The 22,091-nt window shown below is 40.8% G+C and overlaps 1 protein-coding gene and 1 pseudogene across 1 annotated transcript; one reads left to right on the forward strand and one right to left on the reverse strand.

Moving 5' to 3' along the window:
- The first annotated feature begins 28 nt into the window (after window positions 1–28).
- Window positions 29–21,692, forward strand: LOC127802682 (uncharacterized). The gene is made up of 2 exons (XM_052338639.1): window positions 29–217; window positions 21,320–21,692. Exons 1-2 carry the CDS (start codon window positions 86–88, stop codon window positions 21,443–21,445), a joined length of 258 nt encoding a protein of 85 aa, XP_052194599.1. The 5' UTR covers window positions 29–85; the 3' UTR covers window positions 21,446–21,692.
- Window positions 7,857–7,956, reverse strand: LOC127802914 (small nucleolar RNA R71; annotated as a pseudogene).
- Window positions 21,693–22,091: the final 399 nt, after the last annotated feature.

Genomic DNA, 22,091 nt, shown 5'->3' on the forward strand with positions numbered 1-22,091 from the left:
AACAAAATTATTCATTCAGTTTGCAGTAAATACTTAGTCATCCTTGTCAGTTCTTCTGTTCGACTCGCTTCGGTGCTTCCCTTTGATGGCTGGGCGAGGAAAAATGAACCCCAAAATCGACAAACTCGTGAGGAGGACGACTATGGTGGCCACTGTTACTGCTTCCTATTTCCTTCTCACTGCCGACTATGGTCCCGAACCCAATGCTCTTGACCCTGTAAGTACCATCCACGACATCTCTACGTTTTTTGTATGTCTTCATCACTATCTATGCTCTTCTCCTGTTTCTTTTCTTCTTTGTTTAAGTTCTTGATGTAACATTCTCTGATTTCTTGCAATTGTAGTGGGAAATTTACACGCTGAAAATACGTCATTTTCCCTTTTGATTTATTTATTTTTTCTGTCAATAAGGGGCTATTGCTTGATTGGTTGTGTTTATTGCCCGTTTTCTGAGGTTTTGGTTTGATGTTGGGTTTATGGGCATTGTTACTGATGAAACTGTGAAGATGGCTGGATTGCCACACCACTTCTTGCCCCAAATTTCTTGGTTGCCAGTGTTACCCTAACGTTCCAAGTTTGGTTGGGAATGACTTCTCTCTGAAACTGTGCGTGGTTAATGTTTAGGCGTGTATAAACCATGTTGGTTCTATACAAATGTGTAGGGTTCTCCAAATTGTCTATGGATTGGTTCTGGAAAATATAAGTCAAGGAAAAATTGCTTGAGGGGTGACAAGAGGTCTAAACCGAAAGAATGACCTGCTGAGACCAAAAGTCCAGAGACTAATCGTGAATTTTCTTGGGTTCTAAATGAGTTTATGAAATTCCCCAAAATTAGGGAAGATGCAGTATTAGAGTTATTTGAATAGCAGGACCTCTTGATGGATGAGTGACAAGGTTTCAATGGCTTATTACATAACTTATTTTGGGAACCTGTTCTGGCCAAGGGAATGGTGATTAGAATCTGGATATTGATGGTTTCACGTGGGTTGCTGGAGCTTTGCATGAATTGCATTGGTATAGTCGTCTTCTGTCCTTAAGACAAATAAAAGCAATTTCTCCATTAAACACTGAAACAACCAGAATCAACCTAGAGAAGGCAATCCAGTTATATCTGTTTTACCGAGCAGGTAGTAAGTGTGTTGAAGCTAAAAATACTTCCTCTATTACAAGTTGAGCCATTTGGAGCATCTTATCACTTATCACGAGTTGCAGGCCAGGATATGTATATCTGGGTAAAGATTGCAGGCGTCGGGCTGCACTTTCAGTTTTTAGGGCTACTGGTATCAGGGAATAATCATTTTGTAATGGCTGCTTGACTGCATCATGTGTTGTCTTCAAAAAGGAAATGGAGTTTGGCTATATTTCATTTTCATCTGTATCAGATTTGGTTATATTTCAGCTAAGCTAATTCAGAACTGCACTCATCTGTTATGTTCCCTAGTTTGTGATCTAGTTATGGGTCTATGGAGTATGGACAGAGAAATCTAGTTGAGGATTAGAATGTTTTTGTGATCTTCTTCCTTTATAATTGGTGAGGGGATATTTTACATAAGGGCGAATTTACTCCACTACCTTTAGAGACTACCAACTCGGGGATGCGTGTGCTAGTACGCAATCGCCACGTGTCTATCTCAGGAAGCGCCACGTGTCTTCCGAATCTCCGTCCTAGATTTGATTTCGACGAGAGAGACCCAGTCAATCGAGATTCTCTCCAACATCCTCTTTCGAAGGTTATCTTATCTCTTTGGAATAAGCTTTACGCCATCTATAAATAGAGATCAACTTCTATAAGTATGAGCATCTAATTACTGAGTGACTTTTCATTTCGGGTATTTTCTTCTACTGACTTGAGCGTCGGAGTCCTCCCGGGGGATTAAAGTCTCTTTCTTGTAGGTACTTGGTTCAAGGCAGACCTCAGTGATCGGTCCAGTATCATCATTTAGCGCCCACCATGGGGCCGGTTGCTTTATCTGCTCTTGTTCGTCGAGTACCTCGGACGAGCTCACGTTCCCCTCGTTATGGCAACAAGAAGAAATCCACCGCGAACTGCTGGTACCCAACCCGTCCCAGATTAGAGTCAAAACCACCCACCCAAGGGCAGCCTCGTAGGGGGTCATCCCCCAAATCTCTCGCCATCACAAGATCGTGTCGTCCAGTTGGAGGGACAGGTCCAACATTTGACGGAATTGCTCAACAATTTTTTGACCCAACAACAACCTTTAGAGGTGAGACAAGGGGATCACTCCAACCATGATAGTTAGCACCAGGGGAATTGCCACTCTAGTCATAGAGAATTCCAAGAAGGCGGATCCCCCCGTGGTAGGAAGGAGTCCCATCAGGACGAGAGAAGGAGTGGACCCTCTAGGCGTGGCGAGTATGGAGGGCCGGGCTCAGAGGAGGAGGAGTTCTCTGGTCCCAATTATGCTCGGGCCGGAGGGGCCCAGCAGGAAAAACGTTTGCGGCATTTGGAGAAGGAGGTTGTAGAGTTGAGGCGGAGGGAGGAAGAGCCACATGACATTGTTCCCAATCAACCCCCAAGTCAGGAGATCATGACAATTATACCATCCGAGCGCCTTCGAATCCCAGCCATTAAGCCATATGGAGGCACAACCGACCCTGTTGACCACCTGAATCTCTTCGCCTCTCACATGATGGTCTAGGTGGCACTTGATGCTATGTGGTGTAGAGTTTTCCCGGCCACTTTGGAAGGGCATGCATGGGCCTGGTATTCAAGTCTTGCACACCACCAAGAAGCCGAGGCCGTGCGCCTCGGCCTCGCTTTGCCGCTCCTCGCCCTAACGCGGTTGATGCGACCCTTTTTTTTACCTCTCATGGCTCTAATTGGTTTGTCTTTATGTGCAAGCTTCTCACAGGGTACAAGAGACTTCAGACGGCGTCTTCGGTTCAACAGGGGACGGACCGGCTCTTTCCTTAAGCGTTCTTCTGTGCATTTTTCCCTTCATCTCTTGAATTCTTCTAATCAGCTGCTATTCTATTGCCTATTTTCTCTTATTTTTTGTGGTTTTTCGTTATCTTTCTTCCCCATGTCTCATCGTTTCGGTAAGTCGGTCCCCATGACCTCCTTTAGCAACTCGGACGGGAATAGTTTGGACTCTTCTAGCTCTTCTAGTTCTTCCTCTTCTCAGTTTAGTATGCAAATAGGAGAAGCCGATACCTCACGGCCCCATTCTGATGCCTTTTCTTTTGATAATGACATTGACATAGAACTAGATGTTGATTGTAGATGTCTCTCTCATGACCTAACCCATGCTCATTCTACCTTGACTGATGACGAGATCTCCGAACTCGTAAAAAAATATCATCTCCCTGTCAAGGGCTTTTGGTATGTTGCATCTTCCAATCTTAGAGCCCATCAATCCCCTCCTAGTGGTTTGGCTATCTATTCTTTTGAAGCCGGGTGCTGATTTCCCTTTGAAGATAGCCTAGCTGAGATCTTTCGCCTCGTAGGGTTATGTCCCTCTCAATTAGTGCCTAATGGGTGGAGGAACTTAGTTGCCTTTGTTATATGTTGTCGGGAAAAATGTATCGTCCCTAAAGCTGAGCTTTTCTTGAAGCTATTTCGCCTTGTATGCGTTGACAAATTCGAATTTCGCTATTCCCTTATGGCCTACCCTGGTTGTAAGTTTCTTGTTAATAACCCGTCTTCCTTGAAGGGTTGGAAGAACCGGTTTTTCTTTATGGGTTTTTCCTCTATTTCTATGGGTGTGCCATCCGCCTGGCGTCGATCTCCCTTTACGAGTTGCTCACGCGAAATGTCCCCATTAGAGAGGAGGGATGTTGAGCTTTTGATGGGTCTGGAGCATGTTAGCACCACCATATTAATTAATGAGCAAACTTTGTTTCTTGGGGGTGTGTGTCAATACCCATGCCCAGCAACCGACATTCCTTTAAGTTGATTTTTTCAATCATCTTGTTTCGCTTCATGTCTCTAATTTATGTGTGCTTTCTCATCTTGATACCCATTTTATTTTGTTATGCTTTTTAGCCAAGATGATTGACGATGCAGAGCTATGGGGGACTGATAAGCAAATCGCTGAAGAGGCTAAACGGGCCAAGAAGAATGCGAAGAGGCATACCAAAACTCCTGTCTCCCACCTCGGCATAAAAAATCGAAGGCCTCTGGGTCCCGGTTTGCTGTGCCTTTGCCCAGACCTGAGATAGGGGACTCTCAAGACACCGAGCACTTTTCTGACATGATTCAAGAGGAGGAGGCCTCCATCCCCGCCTGGGCTCTTCACCAGCCGAACTAGAATGTCCATGAGTCAAACCACAACAGTGAGCCTTGGGTGGCGACTTAGGTTATCTACCGACTCTAGCGGACATGAAGGGAGCCGCGGATCTGACTTCGGAGACCTTGGAGTCTTGCTATTGCCAGGGCTTAGTTCAGGTTAGTCTCTCGGCCTCTTGAGACGAAAAACTTTCTGCCCCCATATTCTAATTTTTTGCTGTTTGAATATAGAGTATTTTCGCTCAAAACGAGCTGCAGAGGCGAATGATGAGGAACTTTTGGAAAATGCTTGAATTGGATAATGTCCTCGCTGACTGCCATAGGACCATCAAGTAGAGGGATGAGGATCTGAGGACTTAACATCAACGAGCAGTGGAGCTAGATGCACGTCTATAAGGGCTCGAGATTAGCCGCCATACAATGGAGGAAGAGTTGGGACGCTCTCAGGAGTGCATCCGGGGGCTAGATGAGAGATATGCAGACCCCACCCAGCTTCTCGAGGTGAAAGGATATATCAGACGGAAGTTGTAAGGTGTCTGGAAGAGAGGCTTCCTTTGCTGCAAGGAGGAAGTGCTTCCTTTGTTGCAAGGAGGAAGTGCAAAAAGCTTGCCCTGATTTCGACTTTTCCCCCCGTCAAAGGATGACGTGATCGCTAAGCTCCGCCGAGCATCATCTTCCCAAGCCTCTGCCATCGAATCAGAGGAGTCCGATGAAGAAGCCCACTTGATAGTTTTATCTTCGTATGTATTTTCTTGTCTTGAGCTCAAGTTGTACTAGACGCTTGTCACTTTGTTGAATAAAGCGCCTCAAAGATATGTTTTTGTAATAGTCCGAGTTGGGTGGTCTCTGTTATCTGATTTCTTGCACCCCCACCGTAACTCTCATGTTTGCACGGCGGAGGGTACTGTTCTACTTGGTTCTTTTTTATTAGGGGTGGTCCCCTGGGGTTACATCTGTCCCTATTTTATTTTTAGCCCTTATTAACTCTGATATGGAGGTGAGACCTTAGGAGTCTCTTCCGAGACCCCTTAGGTCGGCTTCTTTGGAGGTCGTTTCCACCCCCCTTAGCCTTTCTTTCCTTTTTATTTAGGGGTAGTCCCCTGGGACCATATCTAACCCATTGCTTCCTTAGTCTTTGCTATCTTTGGTGATGACGAAAGGATTCAGAAATCCCTTTTGAGGCTTCTGAGGTTAGGGGGAACACTTTCTCCCCCTTCGCTTTTCATTCCCTCTTTTTTTTTGTGGGGGTTATCACAACGATATTCTGTAGAAAAAAATCTACACATATAAAAAGAACATAATGAGATTTTATTTAGAAAATACATAGCTCCAACATCTTTGGGGGTATCCCATTATTGATAAAATTTCCTCAAGTTCTGAATATTTCAAATATTCTTTATAGGAGTGTCGTCCATGGTCTTGAGCCGGTACGCCCCAGGGCTGAGGGTCTCGATAACCCGATAGGGGCCTTCCCAAGTGGCGACAATTTGTTAGAATCTCGGGGGTTGCTAATACTTGCTCGTCGAAGGACTAGATTGCTAGGTAGGTGATGATGAGTTAATTTTTCTAAATTTTAATGAATTATATCCCTATTTTTATCTTATATTAATGTTTAATTTGAATAATTATGCACATTATGTACTATTGTCAGGATGATATGAAAAAATTGACTTTTGTTGCGTAATTGAAGATGTTAAAGAGTCAATTGGATGGCTAACGTTATTACTCAAGATCTAATGCAATTGGGTTAACTATTAAATGGAATCCAACCAAAGAAGGCCCAAGCATTTTAATTCCAATGAAGGCCCAAGCATTTTAATTTTAAAGAAGGCCCAAATCCAACATAAAGAAGACCCAAAACCCAACTTGTAAAAATCTATTTTTATTTTTAGTTTTGAATATTTGTTTTATGAGTGCTACTTTAGGTGTGTATTTTAGCTAGAATCCATTTAATTTTAGGTGTGTGAGTGCCTATTAGATAAAATTATGTTTAGTTGTATAATTAAAATTGTGTGGTTTGTATTGCATCTTGTGGGCTATAAATAACTTACTTGGTTGCACTTGTAAATGGCTATTATTATTATTTTTGAATCAAAGTTTAGTTATTTTTCTTAGAGTTTCTATTTGATAATTGTTCTTGTTATCTCTTCTTTTCTCTCTTATTTTCTTTTGTAATCGTATTTCTTTTCTTTCTTCTATTGAATTTTCATGTCATTTATTGTTACTTTATTATTTACTGCCTAAATGGTCGATTAATTTATGCCTTTAAATTTCTGCAATTTTAATTCACGTCTTTTTATTATCCACTGCCTAAATGGCCGGTTAATTTCTGTCTTTAATTCCTGTAATTTAAATTCTGTCATTTAAATTACACCATGTAAATTCCTGTCAATTAATTTTCAAATGAAGATGAGTAGCTAAATCTAATCTTGGGTTAAGGGAAGGACAGTGTCTAACGCCAATGATTTTCAAAGAAAACTGCATTTTAAATGAGTGATATTAATTTAAATTTCAATATGAGTGTGTATTATTAATTGAGAAATCACTATGTTTGGATTTGAGTGTAAGCCTAACTTAGAGTTTTCATGCCACGTATGAGAGTTACTAGAACTGGAAACGCTGTCATACCCAAACTTGGATGATTAATTTAGTTGTTTTGTGTATTAATTGCAATCGGATTTATGGTAGTTGCTTAAACTAGAATCTCACATATCATGTATGGGGATTGTCAATTCATCCAAATGTGTGTGTGTGATATTCTTTTTCTTTTGCCATAAATAAATCTCTCAGTGGACGAGCTGGATTCATCCAGAAAATACAAATTTAAATTTGAACTACAACTAAACTTGTACACTGATGAGTATAAACCTCTCACTAAAATAAGAAAAAAATATAAAAGTTTTATTTTGTTTTAATTGCAGGGTGAGAGTGCAGTCAAATTTTGGCACCGTTGCCGGGGAGATTGAGGCAAAAATAGAAAGAAAAAAAAAATAATAAGAATAAGTATCTCCTAAAAAATTTGGTACCTCTATTTCTTTTTACTTTATTTTTGTTTGTGCATGGTGTATGATACTTTTGTTAGGTAGAATTGTAGAATATCAAAATTCGCTTTATAGCCCTATTGACTCTCTATCTACCATTGAACTATCACTGACACAATCACTCATGTCTCAACACAACGAGAACATGCCCCCTGCACCTGGGAGTGATCATGGTGATCAAGATTCTTTTGAACTTGATACATGTAGGCCTTTTAGGGAATATCTCCACCCTCCTAGGCAAACTACACCATCTTGCATAGTGTTTCTGGTTAATCATCATAGATTCAATCTTAAACTTGGCACTATCCAACTATTGCCCACTTTTCATGGGATGGACTCTGAAAATCCTTACACTCACATGAAGGAGTTTGAGGAAGTTTGTGGAACTTGTATGGAACAAACTGTCAATGAGGATGTGGTTAGATTAAAGCTCTTTCCATTCTCATTAAAAGATAATGCGAAGATGTGGTTAAACACGCTTACGCCTTGATCTATTGGAACGTGGAGAGAAATGCAAATCACATTCTTAAAATAATATTTTCCAGCAAATAGAACTGCAAATCTCCAAAGGCAAATGATGAATTTTTCCTACAAACCCAATGAAAACTTTGCTCAAGCATGAGAACGATTCAAGGACCTTCTCAATGCCTGTCCACATCACGCTTTCGAGCAGTGGAGAGTGTTTAGTTTCTTTCATGATGCTTTGTCTCCCAATCTTAAGATGATAGTGTCAACCATGTGCAATGGGGAATTCTTCAACAAATCGCCTGATGAGGCATTTCATTTCTTTGACACTTTAGCAGAAAATACTAGAAATTGGGAAGTTCAGCCACTATCAGCCAATGATTCAAGAGACTATCCACAGCCCAGGGGTAAACATCAGCTGAATGAGAGTGATGATTTGAATGCCAGGTTAGCTGCATTAACCCGGAAGATTGAAACTTTAGAGATCAAGAAAGCCCAGACTGTTAATGAAATTGAGGTTAGGTGTGCTATGTGTGAGACTTCAAACCACAAGACAGAGGATTTTCCTACATTACCTGCTTTTAAGGAGGTATTGTATGGTCAAACTGGAAACACACACTCACACAACAATGAAGGAAGGCAATATTCAAACTAGAATCAATGGGAGAATTTTCATTTCGGGGGTCACCATACGAACTTCAATTCTTATCATCCCAACCTCCGCCATCATCCTAATTTCTCATGGTGATTCTACAGCCCAGTTGCCATTCCCTTCACAACCTCCACAATTTCAGGCTAATCAAGGGTCTACAACCAACACATACCAACCTCCTCATAGGAGATCTTTAGAAGACACTCTCAATCAATTCATGTAAGGCCAAATGGGAACAAATGCACAAGTGACCAAATTTCAAGAGCAAACCAATAGAGCCATAGAAGACATTAGAAGTCAATTGACCAAGTTGACCCAAACATTGAGTGTAAGAGAATCTGGACGATTTCCTTCCCAACCCAATCCGAATCCCGTAGGTCAAACTCATCAGGTAGAAGCCTCATCCAGTGAAAATAAAAGTCATGAGCAAGTGCAAGCAGTAAAGAAATAGTTAAGAAACCTGAAGACCCTAGGATGTCATACTGTACTGTGCAAGAAGAAGAAATAGCCGATCACAGTGATTTGGTTATCAAAACAACCTTGGAGGAAGAACAAGTACCAAGCAAAAAAGAGGACAATGGCAAAAATGTTGTAGAGGAAACTCAATTCAAGCCCAAACCTCCTTTTCCTCAGAGATTGATCAGGATAAAGAAGGATCAACAAAATGCGGACATACACGAAGTGTTCAAGCAAGTGAGAATCAACATTCCGTTGTTGGATGCAATCAAACAAATACCTTCATATGCAAAATTTTTGAAAGATCTGTGCACTGTCAAAAGAAAAATAAATGTGCATGAAAAGGCATTCCTGATCGAACAAGTCAGCGCCATTCTCCAATTGAAAACTCCTCCCAAATACAAAGACCCAGGCTGTCCAACCATTACATGCATCATAGGAAGTCAAAAGGTTGATTGGACACTCTTGGATTTAGGAGTTAGTGTCAATTTGTTGCCATACAGTGTGTATCAACAGTTGGAATTAAGTGAGCTCAAACCCACTAGAGTGACCTTTCAGCTGGCTGATTGATCAGTCAAAGTTCCATGAGGAATTGTGGAGGATGTTTTAGTATAAATCGATAAGTTCTACTTTCCGGTGGACTTCATCGTTTCGGACACCCAACCACATCAGGGGCCTCAGCCTCCTGTGCCAGTCATCTTAGGTCGACCATTCCTTGCCACATCAAATGCCATCATCAACTGTAGGAATGGAATCTTGAAATTGTCATTTGAAAATATGACTTTGAAAACAAATATTTTTAGGGTTTCTAAACAACCTGACGTGGAGAATGAGACTGAAGAAGGTGATCTGATACAGACATTGAGTGAGGAGTACATTAGCTGTGAATTTGCTCAGGAAAATTTTAAGTTGGAGGAATTTGTGGAGTAGCAAGATTGCTCTCGAGAGGAAACTGAATCTGTCTTATCCATAGCCTACGGTAACCCAAAACCAGAACCTCTCGGATCTTCACCAAGTAAACCTCTACCATCATCAAGCTGCTCACCCGCACTTGAAAGAAAACCATTGCCAAATTTTTCTAGGTTGGACTATAGCAGACCTGCATGGCATTAGTCTCTTAATTTGCACCCACAAAATTTTTTTGGAAGAAGATGCAAAGCCGGTGAGACAGATGTAGAGAAGGTTAAACTCAAACATGAAGGAAGTGGTTAGGGGGGAGGTGTTGAAACTCTTAGATGCTGGCATCATCTACCTTATATTTGATTCCAAATAGATTAGTCCAACTCAAGTCGTACCTAAAAAGTCAGGAGTCACTGTGATAGCAAGCGAGAACAATGAGTTCATTCCTACACGCATCTAGATTGGATGACGTATGTGCATAGATTATAGGAAGTTCAACTCCGTGATTAGGAAGGATCATTTTCCGCTCTTATTTTTGGATCAGGTGTTAGAGAGAATAGCGGGACATGCCTTCTACTGCTTCTTAGATGGGTATTCTGGGTACAATTAGATTGAAATTGCCTTAGAGGATTAGAAGAAAACCACGTTCATGTGTCCATTCGGGACATTTGCTTACAGACGAATGCCATTTGGTTTGTGCAATGTCCCTGCAACCTTTCAAAGATGCATGATGAGTATTTTCAGTGAATTGGTTGAGAATGTGGTAGAAGTATTTATGGATGACTTCTCAGTGTACGGAGACAGTTTTGAGAGCTGTCTAGAAAATTTGGAGAAAATTCTCGTCCGGTGCAAAGAAACGAATTTAGTGCTAAATTGGGAAAAGTGTCATTTCATGGTTACTCAAGGAAGTGTCCTAGGACATATTGTTTCTTCCAGGGGTATTGAGGTTGATCAGTCCAAGGTTGAGTCAATTCAAAAATTATCCGCTCTAAGGAACGTAAGGGAGGTTAGGTATTTTCTTGGCCATGTTGGTTTTTATAGGTGCTTTATTGCTTCATTTAGTGCCATAGTCAGACCTTTATGCCGCCTCCTAGCCTTAAACATACCTTTTGAGTGGACCGGTGAGTGTCAAGTTGCTTTTGAGAAGTTGAAGAAATCACTCGTTTCTGCACCTATCATTCAGTTCCCTGATTGGTCCTTTCCGTTTGAACTTATGTGCGATGCTAGTGATTACGCAGTAGGAGCTGTGTTAGGGTAGATGAATGATAAGAAACCTCATGTGATATACTATGCCAGCAAAACTCTTAACGAGGCACAAAAGAATTACACCACCACAGAGAAAGAGTTACTAGCAGTTGTCTTTGCCCTGAACAAATTCCGATCTTACCTCGTAGGGTCACTAGTGATAATTTTTACCGATCACGCTACTCTGAAGTATTTGTTCACAAAGCAAGATGCAAAACCCCATCTCCTCCGATGGATCTTACTTTTGCAAGAATTTCACATTGAAATAAGAGATAAAAAAGGGGTAGAAAATGTTGTGGCTGACCACTTGGCGCCTCATTTTTCAACATTTGGTAGTGTGCCTCTTTTTTTATAGGGCAGCGTGATTACATTGCCCGAGAAAAATGACTACCACTAGCGTCAATTCTGTCTCCCTCTTTTCTCTCTCAAATATTTATATATATGTATTTAATTTTTTTATTATATATTCTTATTGTTATATTTTTTTAAATTTTATTATACTATTTATTATTATTATTATTTAATTTTTTATTTTTTATTTATTATTATTTATATATATATATTTTTTAGGGGCCTAATAAAATCATATATACCACACAAGACAATATTATCGAGTCAAACAAAATTACTTACAAAATGGATTAAATTAAAATACCAATAAATTCTTAAGTACACCTTATCCCCCAATTTGAATTGCGCATTATCCTCAATCGGCAATAAAAGGATAAAAGATAGGCATACCTAGTGGTTTTCAATGCATGAACTCGTATGCAAAAATTTTGTTTAGACTGCACACAGAAAAACATTATTTGAGTCAAAGTTAATTAAGTAATGCAGAAAATGAACAATTTATATATATATATATATATTTAATGTCCCAGATCCAGAGACATCCATTTAACCTAAATGGAAAGGTGGTCTTTTAACGTCAGATTCCCAGACGATACGAAACTTTCCTTACTCATCAGATGATGGTGGATCATCCAAATCCACAATTCCTTCATTCTCCTCAATACTACCCTGGTATAATTTCAACCTATGACCATTGACTATAAGACGTTGTCCTGACACTGGATTTTCTATCTCAAAGGCTCTATATTCTGAGATGGACTTGATTACAAAGGGGCTGACCTATTGAGACTTCAATTTTCCTGGGAATAGATGCAATTGAGAATCGTACAAGAGTACCTGTTGCCCTACCTGAAAGCTTTTCCAAATGATGTGCTGATCATGCAACTATTTCATGCGAAACTAGGCCAATCGTGCATTTTCAAATGCTTCATTCCGAATTTCCTCGAGCTCATTCAATTGGAGCTTCCTAGAGAGGCCTGCTTCAATTAGATTCTTGTTGATATTTTGAATTGCCCAATATGCTTTATACTCAATTTTCACTGACAGATGACAAGATTTACCGTATACTAGGCTATAGGGAAATATTCCTAAAATCGTTTTGTAAGCTGTCATGTACACTCAAAGAACGTCTACTAGTCTTAAGAACCAATCCTTACGATTAGCAGCAACAGTCTTTTCTAATATGTGCTTAATCTTCTTATTGGCTAACTCGGCTTAACCATTGGTTTGGGGATGGTATGGTGTTGCGATCTTGTGCAGTACATCGTATTTCTTCATTAGGGAGATTAAGAGCTAAATCAGTAGTCAAGAGCTAAATCAGTTTGAGAGCCCAATCCATGATTCCTTTCCAGATGAACAATTATTTCAAATAAGTAGTCAATTTATATCACTTATCCTTCCATGGTATGCTGACATAGCAAATTATCTAGTCACTAGACAGATTTCAGATCACTGGTCTAGGCTAGACAAACAAATTTTTTTTCGGAAGGTGGTGACATTCTTTTGGGATGACCTGTACTTGTTCAAATATTGTCCTTACCAAATCATCTATAGATGCATACCCGATCATGAGTAACAGAGTGTCATTAATTTCTATCACATTTTTGCATGTGGAGGGCATTTTTCTGTCAAAAAAACAGTTGCAAAAAATTTTCAGAGTGGATTTTATTGGCCAACACTGTTCAAGGATGTATACAAGTTCTGTTCAAGTTGCGATCGATGTCAAATGTTAGGAAGTCTGTCGAGGAGAAACATGATGCCATTACATCTGATCCAAGAGTTAGAAGGTTTTGACTGTTGGGGTATGGATTTTATGGGCCCATTTGTCAATTTATTTGGTCATGAATACATCTTATTTGCTGTCGACTATGTGTCCAAATGGATCGAAGCGATCCCGGCTAGAACAAATGACCATAGGATTTTAGTGAAATTTTTAAAAGAAAACATATTCAGTCGATTTGGGATGCCACGAGCGATCATCAGTGATGGGGGTTCCTATTTTTGTAATAAAGTTGTGGCAGGACAAGTGGTTAGCCACAACATTTTCTACCCCCTTTTTATCTCTTATTTCAATGTGAAATTCTTGCAAAAGTAAGATTTATCGGAGGAGACGGGGTTTTACATTTTGCTTTGTGAACAAATACTTCAGAGCAGCGTGATCGGTAAAAATGATCACTAGTGACCCTACGAGGTAAGATCGGAACTTGTTCAAGGCAAAGATAACTGCTAGTAACTCTTTCTTTGTGGTAGTGTAATTCTTTTGTACCTCGTTAAGAGTTTTGCTAGCATAGTATATCACATGAGGTTTCTTATGCTTCCTTTGTCCTAACACAGCTCTTACTGTGTAATCACTAGCATCGCACATAAGTTCAAACGGAAATAGCCAATCAGGGGACTGAATGATAGGTGCAGAAACGAGTGATTTCTTCAACTTCTCAAAAGTAACTTGACACTCACCGGCTAACTCAAAAGGTATGTCTAAGGCTAGGAGGCGACATAAAGGTCTGGCTATGGCACTGAATAAAGTAATAAAGCGCCTATAAAAATCAACATGGCCAAGAAAAGACCTAACCTTTCTCACGTTCCTTGGAGTGGGTAATTTTTGAATTGACTCAACCTTGGATTGATTAACCTCAATATCCCTGAAAGAAACAATGTCTTAGGACACTTCCTTGAGTAACCATGAAATGACACTTTTCCCAATTTAGCACTAAATTCGTTTCTTTGCACCGGATGAGAATTTTCTCCAAATTTTCTAGACAGCTCTCAAAATTGTCTCTGTATACTGAGAAGTCATCCATAAAGACTTTTACCACATTCTCAACCAATTCACTGAAAATACTCATCATGCATTTTTGAAAGGTTGCAGGGGCATTGCATAGACCAAATAACATTCATCTGTAAGTAAATGTCTCGAATGGACACGTGAACGTGGTTTTCTCTTAATCCTCTAAGGCAATTTCAATCTGATTGTACCCATAATACCCATCTAAGAAGCAGTAGAAGGCATGTCCCTCTATTCTCTCTAACACCTGTTCCAAAAATGGGAGTGAAAAATGATCCTTCCTAGTCACGGAGTTGAGCTTCCTATAATCTATGCACATACGTCATCCAGTCTGGATGCGAGTAGGAATGAGCTCATTGTTCTCGTTTGCTATCACAGTGACTTCTGACTTTTTAGGTACGACTTGAGTTGGACTAATTCTTTTGGAATCAGATATAGGGTAGATGATGCCAACATCTATGAGCTTCAACACCTCCCTCCTAACCACTTCCTTCATGTTTGGGTTTAACTTTCTCTGCATCTGTCTCACCGGCTTTGCATCTTCTTCCAAAAAAAATTTGTGGGTGCAAATTAAGAGACTAATGCCATGCAGGTCTGCTATAGTCCAACCTAGAATTTTCTTGTGTGCTTTTAACAGATTCAACAATTGCTCATCCTGTTGAGGATTCAGACTTAATGAGATCACCACCGGCAAAGATTATTCTTCACCTAGGAATACATAGTTAAGGTTGTTTGGCAATGGTTCCTTTTAGGTGCGGGTGAGCAGTTTGATGATGGTAGAGGTTTACTTGGTGAAGATCCGAGAGGTTCTGGTTTTGGGTTACCGTAGGCTATGGATAAGATAGATTCAGTTTCCTCTCGAGAGAAATCTTGCTGCTCCACAAATTCCTCCAACTCAAAATTTTCCTGAGCAAATTCACGGTTAATGTACTCTTCACTCAATGTCTGTATCAGATCACCTTCTTCAATCTCATTCTCCACGTCAGGTTATTTGGAAACTCTAAAAATGTTTGTTTCGAAAGTCATATTTCCAAATGACAAATTTAAGATTCCATTCCTACAGTTGATGATGGCATTTGATGTGGCAAAGAATGGTTGACCTAAGATGACTGGCACAGGAGGCTGAGGCCCCTGATGTGGCTGGGTATCCGAAACGATGAAGTCCACAAAAAAGTAGAACTTATCGATTTCTACTAGAATATCCTCCACAATTTCTCGTGGAACTTTGACTGATCGATCAGTCAGCTGAAGGGTCACTCTAGTGGGTTTGAGCTCACCTAATCTCAACTGTTGATACACACTGTATGGCAACAAATTGACACTAGCTCTTAAATCCAAGAGTGCTCGATCAACCTTTTGATTTCCTATGATGCATGTAATGGTTGGACAGCTTGAATATTTGTATTTGGGAGGAGTTTTCGATTGGAGAATGGCGCTGACTTGTTCGGTCATGAATGCCTTTTCATGCACATTGGATAGCAAGGACTAAGGAAAAGCAATGGGTCAGATATGGTCCCAGGGGACCACCCCTAAATAAAAAGGAAAGAAAGGTTAAGGGGGGTGGAAACGACCCCCAAAGAAGCCGACCTAAGGGGTCTCGGAAGAGACTCCTAAGGCCTCACCTCCATACCAGAGTTAATAAGGGCTAAAAATAAAATAGGGACATATGTGACCCCAGGGGACTACCCCTAATAAAAAGGAACCAAGTAGAATAGTACCCTTCGTCGTGCCAACATGAGAGTTACGGTGGGGGTGCAAGAAATCAGATAACAGAGACCACCCAGCTCGGACTATTACAAAAACATATCTTTGAGGCGCTTTATTCAACAAAGTGATAAGGGTCTAGTACAACTCGAGCTCAAGACAAGAAAATACATATGAAGATAAAACTAGCAACTAGGCTTCTTCTTCGAACTTCTCTGATTTGATGGCGGAGGCTTGGGAAGATGATGCTTGGCTGAGCTCAGCGATCACGTCATCCATGGATTTGACGGGAGAAAAGTCGAAGTCAGGGCAAGCTTTTTGCATTTCCTCCTTGCAGCGAATGAAGCCTCTCTTCTAGACACCTTGCAGCTCCCATTTGATATATCCTTTCACCTCGGGGAGTTGGGTGGGGTTTGCATATCTCTCATTTAGCTCCCGGATGCGCTCCTGAGAGCGTCCCAACTTTTCCTCCATTGTATGGCGGCTAATCTCGAGCCTTTATAGACATGCCTTTAGCTCTGTTGCTCGTTGATGTTGAGCCCTCAGATCCTCATCCCTCTGCTCGATGGTCCTATGGCAGTCGGCGATGGCATTATCCAGTTCAAGCATTTTTCGAGAGTTCCTCGTCATTCGACTCTGCAGCTCGTTTTGAGTGACAATACTCTATATTCAAATAGCAAAAAAATAGAATATGAGGGCATAAAGTTTTTCGTGTCAAAGGGTCGAGAGACTAACCTGAACTAAGCCCTGACAGTAGCAAGACTCTAAGATCTTTGAAGTCAGATCCGTGACCCCCTCCATGTCCGCTAGAGTCAGTAGGCCCTGGATAAGTTGAGTCGCCACCCAAGCCTCACTGTTGTGGTTTGACTCATAGACATTCCAGTTCGGCCGGTGAAAAGCTCAGGTGAGGATGGAGGCCTCCTTCTCTTGGATCATGTCAGAAAGGTGCTCGGTGCCTTGAGAGTTCCCTGCCTCGGGTCTGGGCAAAGGCGCAGCAGAGCGGGACCCAGAGGCCTTCGATTTTTTATGCCGAGGTGGGAGACGAGAGTCTTTGGTATGCCTTTTTGCATTCTTCTTGGCCCGTTTAGTCTCTTCAGCAGCTTTTGCTTATCAGTTCCCCATAGCTCTGCATCGTCAATCATCTTAGCTAAAAAGCATAACAAAATAAAATGGGTATTAGGATGAGGAATCACACATAAATTAGAGACATGAAGCGAAACAAGAGGATTGAAAAAATCAACCTAAGGGAATGTCGGCTACTGGGCATGGGTATCGACACACACTCCCAAGAAACAAAGTTTGCTCATTAATTAATCTGGCGGTGCTGACGTGCTCCAGACCCATCAAAAGCTCAGCATCCCTCATCTTTAATGGGGACATTTTGCTCGAGTAACTCGTAAAGGGAGATCGACGCCAAGCGGGTGGCACACCCATAGAAATAGAGGAAAAACCCATAAAGAAAAATCTGTTCTTCCAACCCTTCAAGGAAGACGGGTTATCTACAACAAACTTACAACCAGGGTAGGCCGTGAAGGAATAGCGAAATTCAGATTTGTCAACGCATACAAGGCGAAATAATTTCAAGAAGAGCTCAGCCTTAGGGACGATACATTTTTCCCGACAACATATAACAAAGGCGACTAAGCTCCTTCACCCATTGGGCACTAGTTGAGAAGGGACATAACCCTACGAGGCGAAAGATCTTAACTAGGTTATCTTCAAAGGGAAATCGGTACCCGGCTTCAAGAGAATAGATAACCAAACCACTAGGAGGGGATTGATGGGCTCTAAGATTGGAAGGTGCAGCATACCAAAAGCCCTTGAGTAAGGAGATGATATTTTTTGACGAGTTCGGAGATCTCGTTCTCGGTCAAGGTAGAATGAGCATGGGTTAGGTCATGAGGGAGACCGCTACAATCGACCTTTATCTCTATGTCAATGTCATTATCGAAAGAGCTAGACTGAGAAGAGTCCGAACTATTTGCATACTAGATTGAGAAGAGGAAGAGCTAGAGGAGCTAGAAGAGTTCGAACTATTCTCGTCCGAGTTGTTAAAGGAGGTCATGGGGACTGACTTATCGAAACGACGAGACATGGGGAAGAGAGTCGACGAAAAACCACAAAAATAAGAAAAAAGAGGCAAGAGAATACCGGCTGATTAGAAGAATTCTAGAAATGAAGGGAAAAATGCACGGGATAACGCTTAAGGAAAGAACCGGTCCGTCCCCTATTGAACTGAAGACGCCATCCGGAGTCTCTTGTACCTTGTGAGAAGCTTGCACATAAAGACAAGCCAATTAGAGGTAGGAGTGGTAAAAAAAAAAAAAAAAGGTCACATCAGCCGCGCCCTTGGGTGCTAAGACGCTCGGGTGAGGCGCGGCCTCGGCCAATGAGGCCAAGGCGCGCGGACTTGGCCAGCGGGTCCTAGGCGCACGGTCTCAGCCAGCGCGGCCTCAACCAACAACAAAAAAAATCCCTATTATCTCTTACTCTACTCCAAGAAAGCCTCTACTCCAAGAATGCTCATAATGAGGGGATCATATCTTTCCCCTTTTTATAGAGTTTTATTGGAGGGATAGGAAGTGTGAGAGGACATTGAGTAACTTGGGAAGCGAGCCCAATATTTGAGATAGCTAACCATTTTTTTGGCAGAGCTCTTTTTTGCAGGAAAGCAGAAAATCTTGAACGACTACTTCTTCAGCTGCCCGAGCTGCTCACCCGATCAGCTCAAGGAGTTGGGGGGGCAAGTGGTGAGGGGATATTTTACATAAGGGCGAATTTACTCTACTACCCTTAGAGACTATCAACTTGGGGACGCGTGTGCTAGTACGCGACCGCCACGTGTTTATCTCAGGAATCGTCACGTGTCCTCCGGATCTCTATCCCAGACTTGATTTGGATAAAAGAGACCCGGTCAACTGAGATTCTCTCCAACGTCCTCTTTTAAAGGTTCTTTTATCTCTTTGGAGTAAGATTTACGCCATCTATAAATAGAGATCAACTTCTACAGGTATGGGCATCTGACTACTAAGTGACTTTCTATTTCGGGTATTTTCTTCTACTGACTTGAGCGTCGGAGTCCTCCCGGGGGATTAAAGCCCCGCCCTTGCAGGTACTTGGTTCAAGGCAGACCTCGGTGATCGGTCCAGTATCATCATTTGGTGCCCACCATGGGGCCGGTTGCTTTATCTAGAACAACTGAAAAATAGAACTAACATATTGGAACTGAAGAATGAAACTAACAATCAGCTTATCATCAAGCTACCCTTTTCTTGTGGCTGGCCGCTGAATGGAATCACTCTGATTTGGCTATGATCGTTAACGAACTGATGGAGCATTCAAAAAATGATCTCATATAATTTTTAGTGGTCTCCTTTATTGTTGCTAATCAAAAATAAATGTTTAGGCTTCCAAGCATGCAAATGTAGGTACGAGTTTAATGGAACTTGGCAGTTGTTGTTGGAAATAATGGAAGGTCTGGTTGATACCGGTTAATCTGTCATCTCATGCCTTAGCAGCAATGACAATGGGCAAAATGGTCATCTTTTCTTTTTCATTCAATTCCTCTGCATCAAATGCAATTAATTGTTATTGCTCTCCAATTTCAAAGGCGAAGGGCTTATTTAAGAGTCAATGTCACCAAGGATTTCTGTTTGCTTCTCGATATTGTTAAGAATTCACTAAAACTGAGGCATGCCTTAATGTGGCAGCAAGGCCTTTCACTAATGGAATTGGATGAGCTATGCCTTATTTAAGTCAATTCTTACGTGAGATAAGGTGAGACCTACAAATTATTTTTGGGTGCATACTTCTGTTAGGAGATATCACTTGCTACTTACCAAAGAAAGAGAGATCACTTGCTAAGAGTGATCTACTCTCGTGTCTAGTTGTATATATCATTTGTCAATTTCTGATATGGTCTGCTATAAGTGCCTCCAAAGCAAATGTTCCGCATCTACAAGATATATCAAATATGAACAAGAAGTAGAGTTGTTTAGCTGGTCCATTGTAGCTTCTTAAGGCCGCTTACAAAAAATGACCCTCTCCCAATCCTTGCAAACCAGGGAATGTTGTGCACAAGGGATGTCCCTTTTTTCATCTTATATTTTATATTTTGTTTTTAATTTACAAAGAAATATGATTCAAGTGGGGATACTACTAGTCTACCACAATGTAAAGAATTCTTTTTGAAATTTCTCTTCAGTTCAGTCCAAAACTCATGATATTAGGACAACTTTGACTATTTTTGATTTAGTTGGATTCCTTGTATTAGTGGGTTATCCCTGACAATATCTTGCATTTCTACCGTCCAATGTTAAAATTTGGACTGACCTCTATGTATTGTCATGCTATGAGTAATCATGTTCACCAGGATTATCCTTTTTTGAATCGGGGCCTAATGTGTGGAAGCTTTCAGATGCTGAGTAGCTTTGCTGGTATCAAATGATAAACCATTTTGTGGGAGCTATCTGAGAATGACAATGACATTTTAGGCATGACAAAACTTTATCAAGATCCTTGCAAACGTCTCACAAGAAACATAATTTATTATGAATTTTTATGTTTCTAGGAGCCAGCCAACATGTTTTCTGGTGCACTACAGTTGGAACACTGTACCTACTGCGTTCTATCTTCCTGTTTGTTTTTCATAAGAAAATGACATTTCTAGGAGCATCTTGTGGAGACGTTCATTCAATATGTTATTTCATGAGAAGTACCACAAAGGACAGATGATAGGGTCTTCCTGTGTTGCCGCTTGACAGGAATTATACTCAAGCATCATGAGATTGCCCATTACTGCATTCCTTCTAAGTCCTCTTCTGGTATCGGAGGTATGGGCGGAAAAGGGTGCCAACACTTGGGGGCTCCTCCTCCTTCACAAGGGTGTCAAAAGACCCATAACCACAACCAGTAATACAATCCAATGGACCAAATACTGTACGATGAGCTATCAGTTCTACTGAATCCCAGTGTGGCTAGAATCAGTGCTCTGACTCAACCCTTCTGAAATCATCTTCTCCATTCTAATTCCCCAACATGTAAAGAATTCTATGGCTTTGCCCAGTTACCATTCTAACCTCTTTCTACTTGGCAAAAGAGAAAAAAAAAAAAATGAAACATTTTTTTATGCTTCCATCGCAAAGTGTTGACTTCTGTGGCAAGTAACCTCTCTTGGTTCAAAAGTCACTGTTATTGACACCAGACATGAAATTGAATGTTATAGGTAAGATTCGATGTGAATATAGTGGAGATAGAGGTTGAACTTGGATTATGATTTGTGGGCTAATGAGAAAATGAGTAAGAGCTGATTGAGGTGTCGGCTACTCTCACATGCTTTGCTAGTCGTGTGAATTTGTCCAAATTTATTTCTTTCAATCTTAGTAACTTGAATTTTTGTACATGCATGTGTTTGTAGAGGTTCAAAATACAAAAATTCTGTTCTACCAAATATAATTGACAATTCATGGCAGATTAAAAATGCAATACTGTCAGCAGAGCAATCCGTGAAGGAGTTCATTTTCCGACCAGAGAAAGGAGGATCTCAAGAAAATGAGAAGGAAAAGACCGGCTCAAGCAATGCAAAGGACCATCCATAGCCTTGCAGAGAGGACCGGTACAAATCATGGTTTGTAGGAAATCTCTTCTTGTAATGTCTGTCTCCTCTTGGAAAGAATTTTGGGTTATGCTTACTGACTGTTCTTCTTCACTTGAGCTTTATAAATCTGGTGAATGTGCTTGCTGTAGTTTTTCTCTTGAGTCTGAAACATAGATTTGAATTAAGTGCATGTACATGGTTTGTGAACTTGCTTTATATTTAATTTCCAGTGTTTTTAACTTTGTCAACCTTGCTCCTCCATTCTTCATACCCCTGTCCCCGGTGCAAGATACCAAGCAGAGTTCAATCTTGAACGAAGCCAAACAATTGTCCAGCAGAACCTTGAGATGTGCTAACTCATGGTCCATTTGAATTTGTTGGAAATATGATCGTTTTTGTTTTGTGTTTAGTTTTGTCTTCTGTCGAAAAATAAGTATAAAAACTGAACATCTTATTTGATGATGATGTTTTGTCTTCGAATCCTAAAAACCAAAGTGATTTGATAAAGGTTTTGTTACAGAGAAGAGGTTTAAAATAATGAGTTTGGAGATTATGTTTATTTTGTGAGAAAAACATGAATAGGGGGTTATGGAGAGAGAATTATTGAAAATAGAATCTAATTTACTTATTAGTAAAGTAGGAGATTT

This window comes from Diospyros lotus, chromosome 5 (assembly GCF_014633365.1).
Source record: "Diospyros lotus cultivar Yz01 chromosome 5, ASM1463336v1, whole genome shotgun sequence".
Taxonomy (NCBI): Eukaryota; Viridiplantae; Streptophyta; class Magnoliopsida; order Ericales; family Ebenaceae; genus Diospyros; species Diospyros lotus.

Bases quoted from the DNA above. Each gene is read 5' to 3' on its own strand.
- LOC127802682 (XM_052338639.1), top strand. From the start codon at position 86: ATGGCTGGGCGAGGAAAAATGAACCCCAAAATCGACAAACTCGTGAGG. The intron at 218-21,319 runs GTAAGTACCATC...AATTCATGGCAG, and splicing joins AACCCAATGCTCTTGACCCT to ATTAAAAATGCAATACTGTC.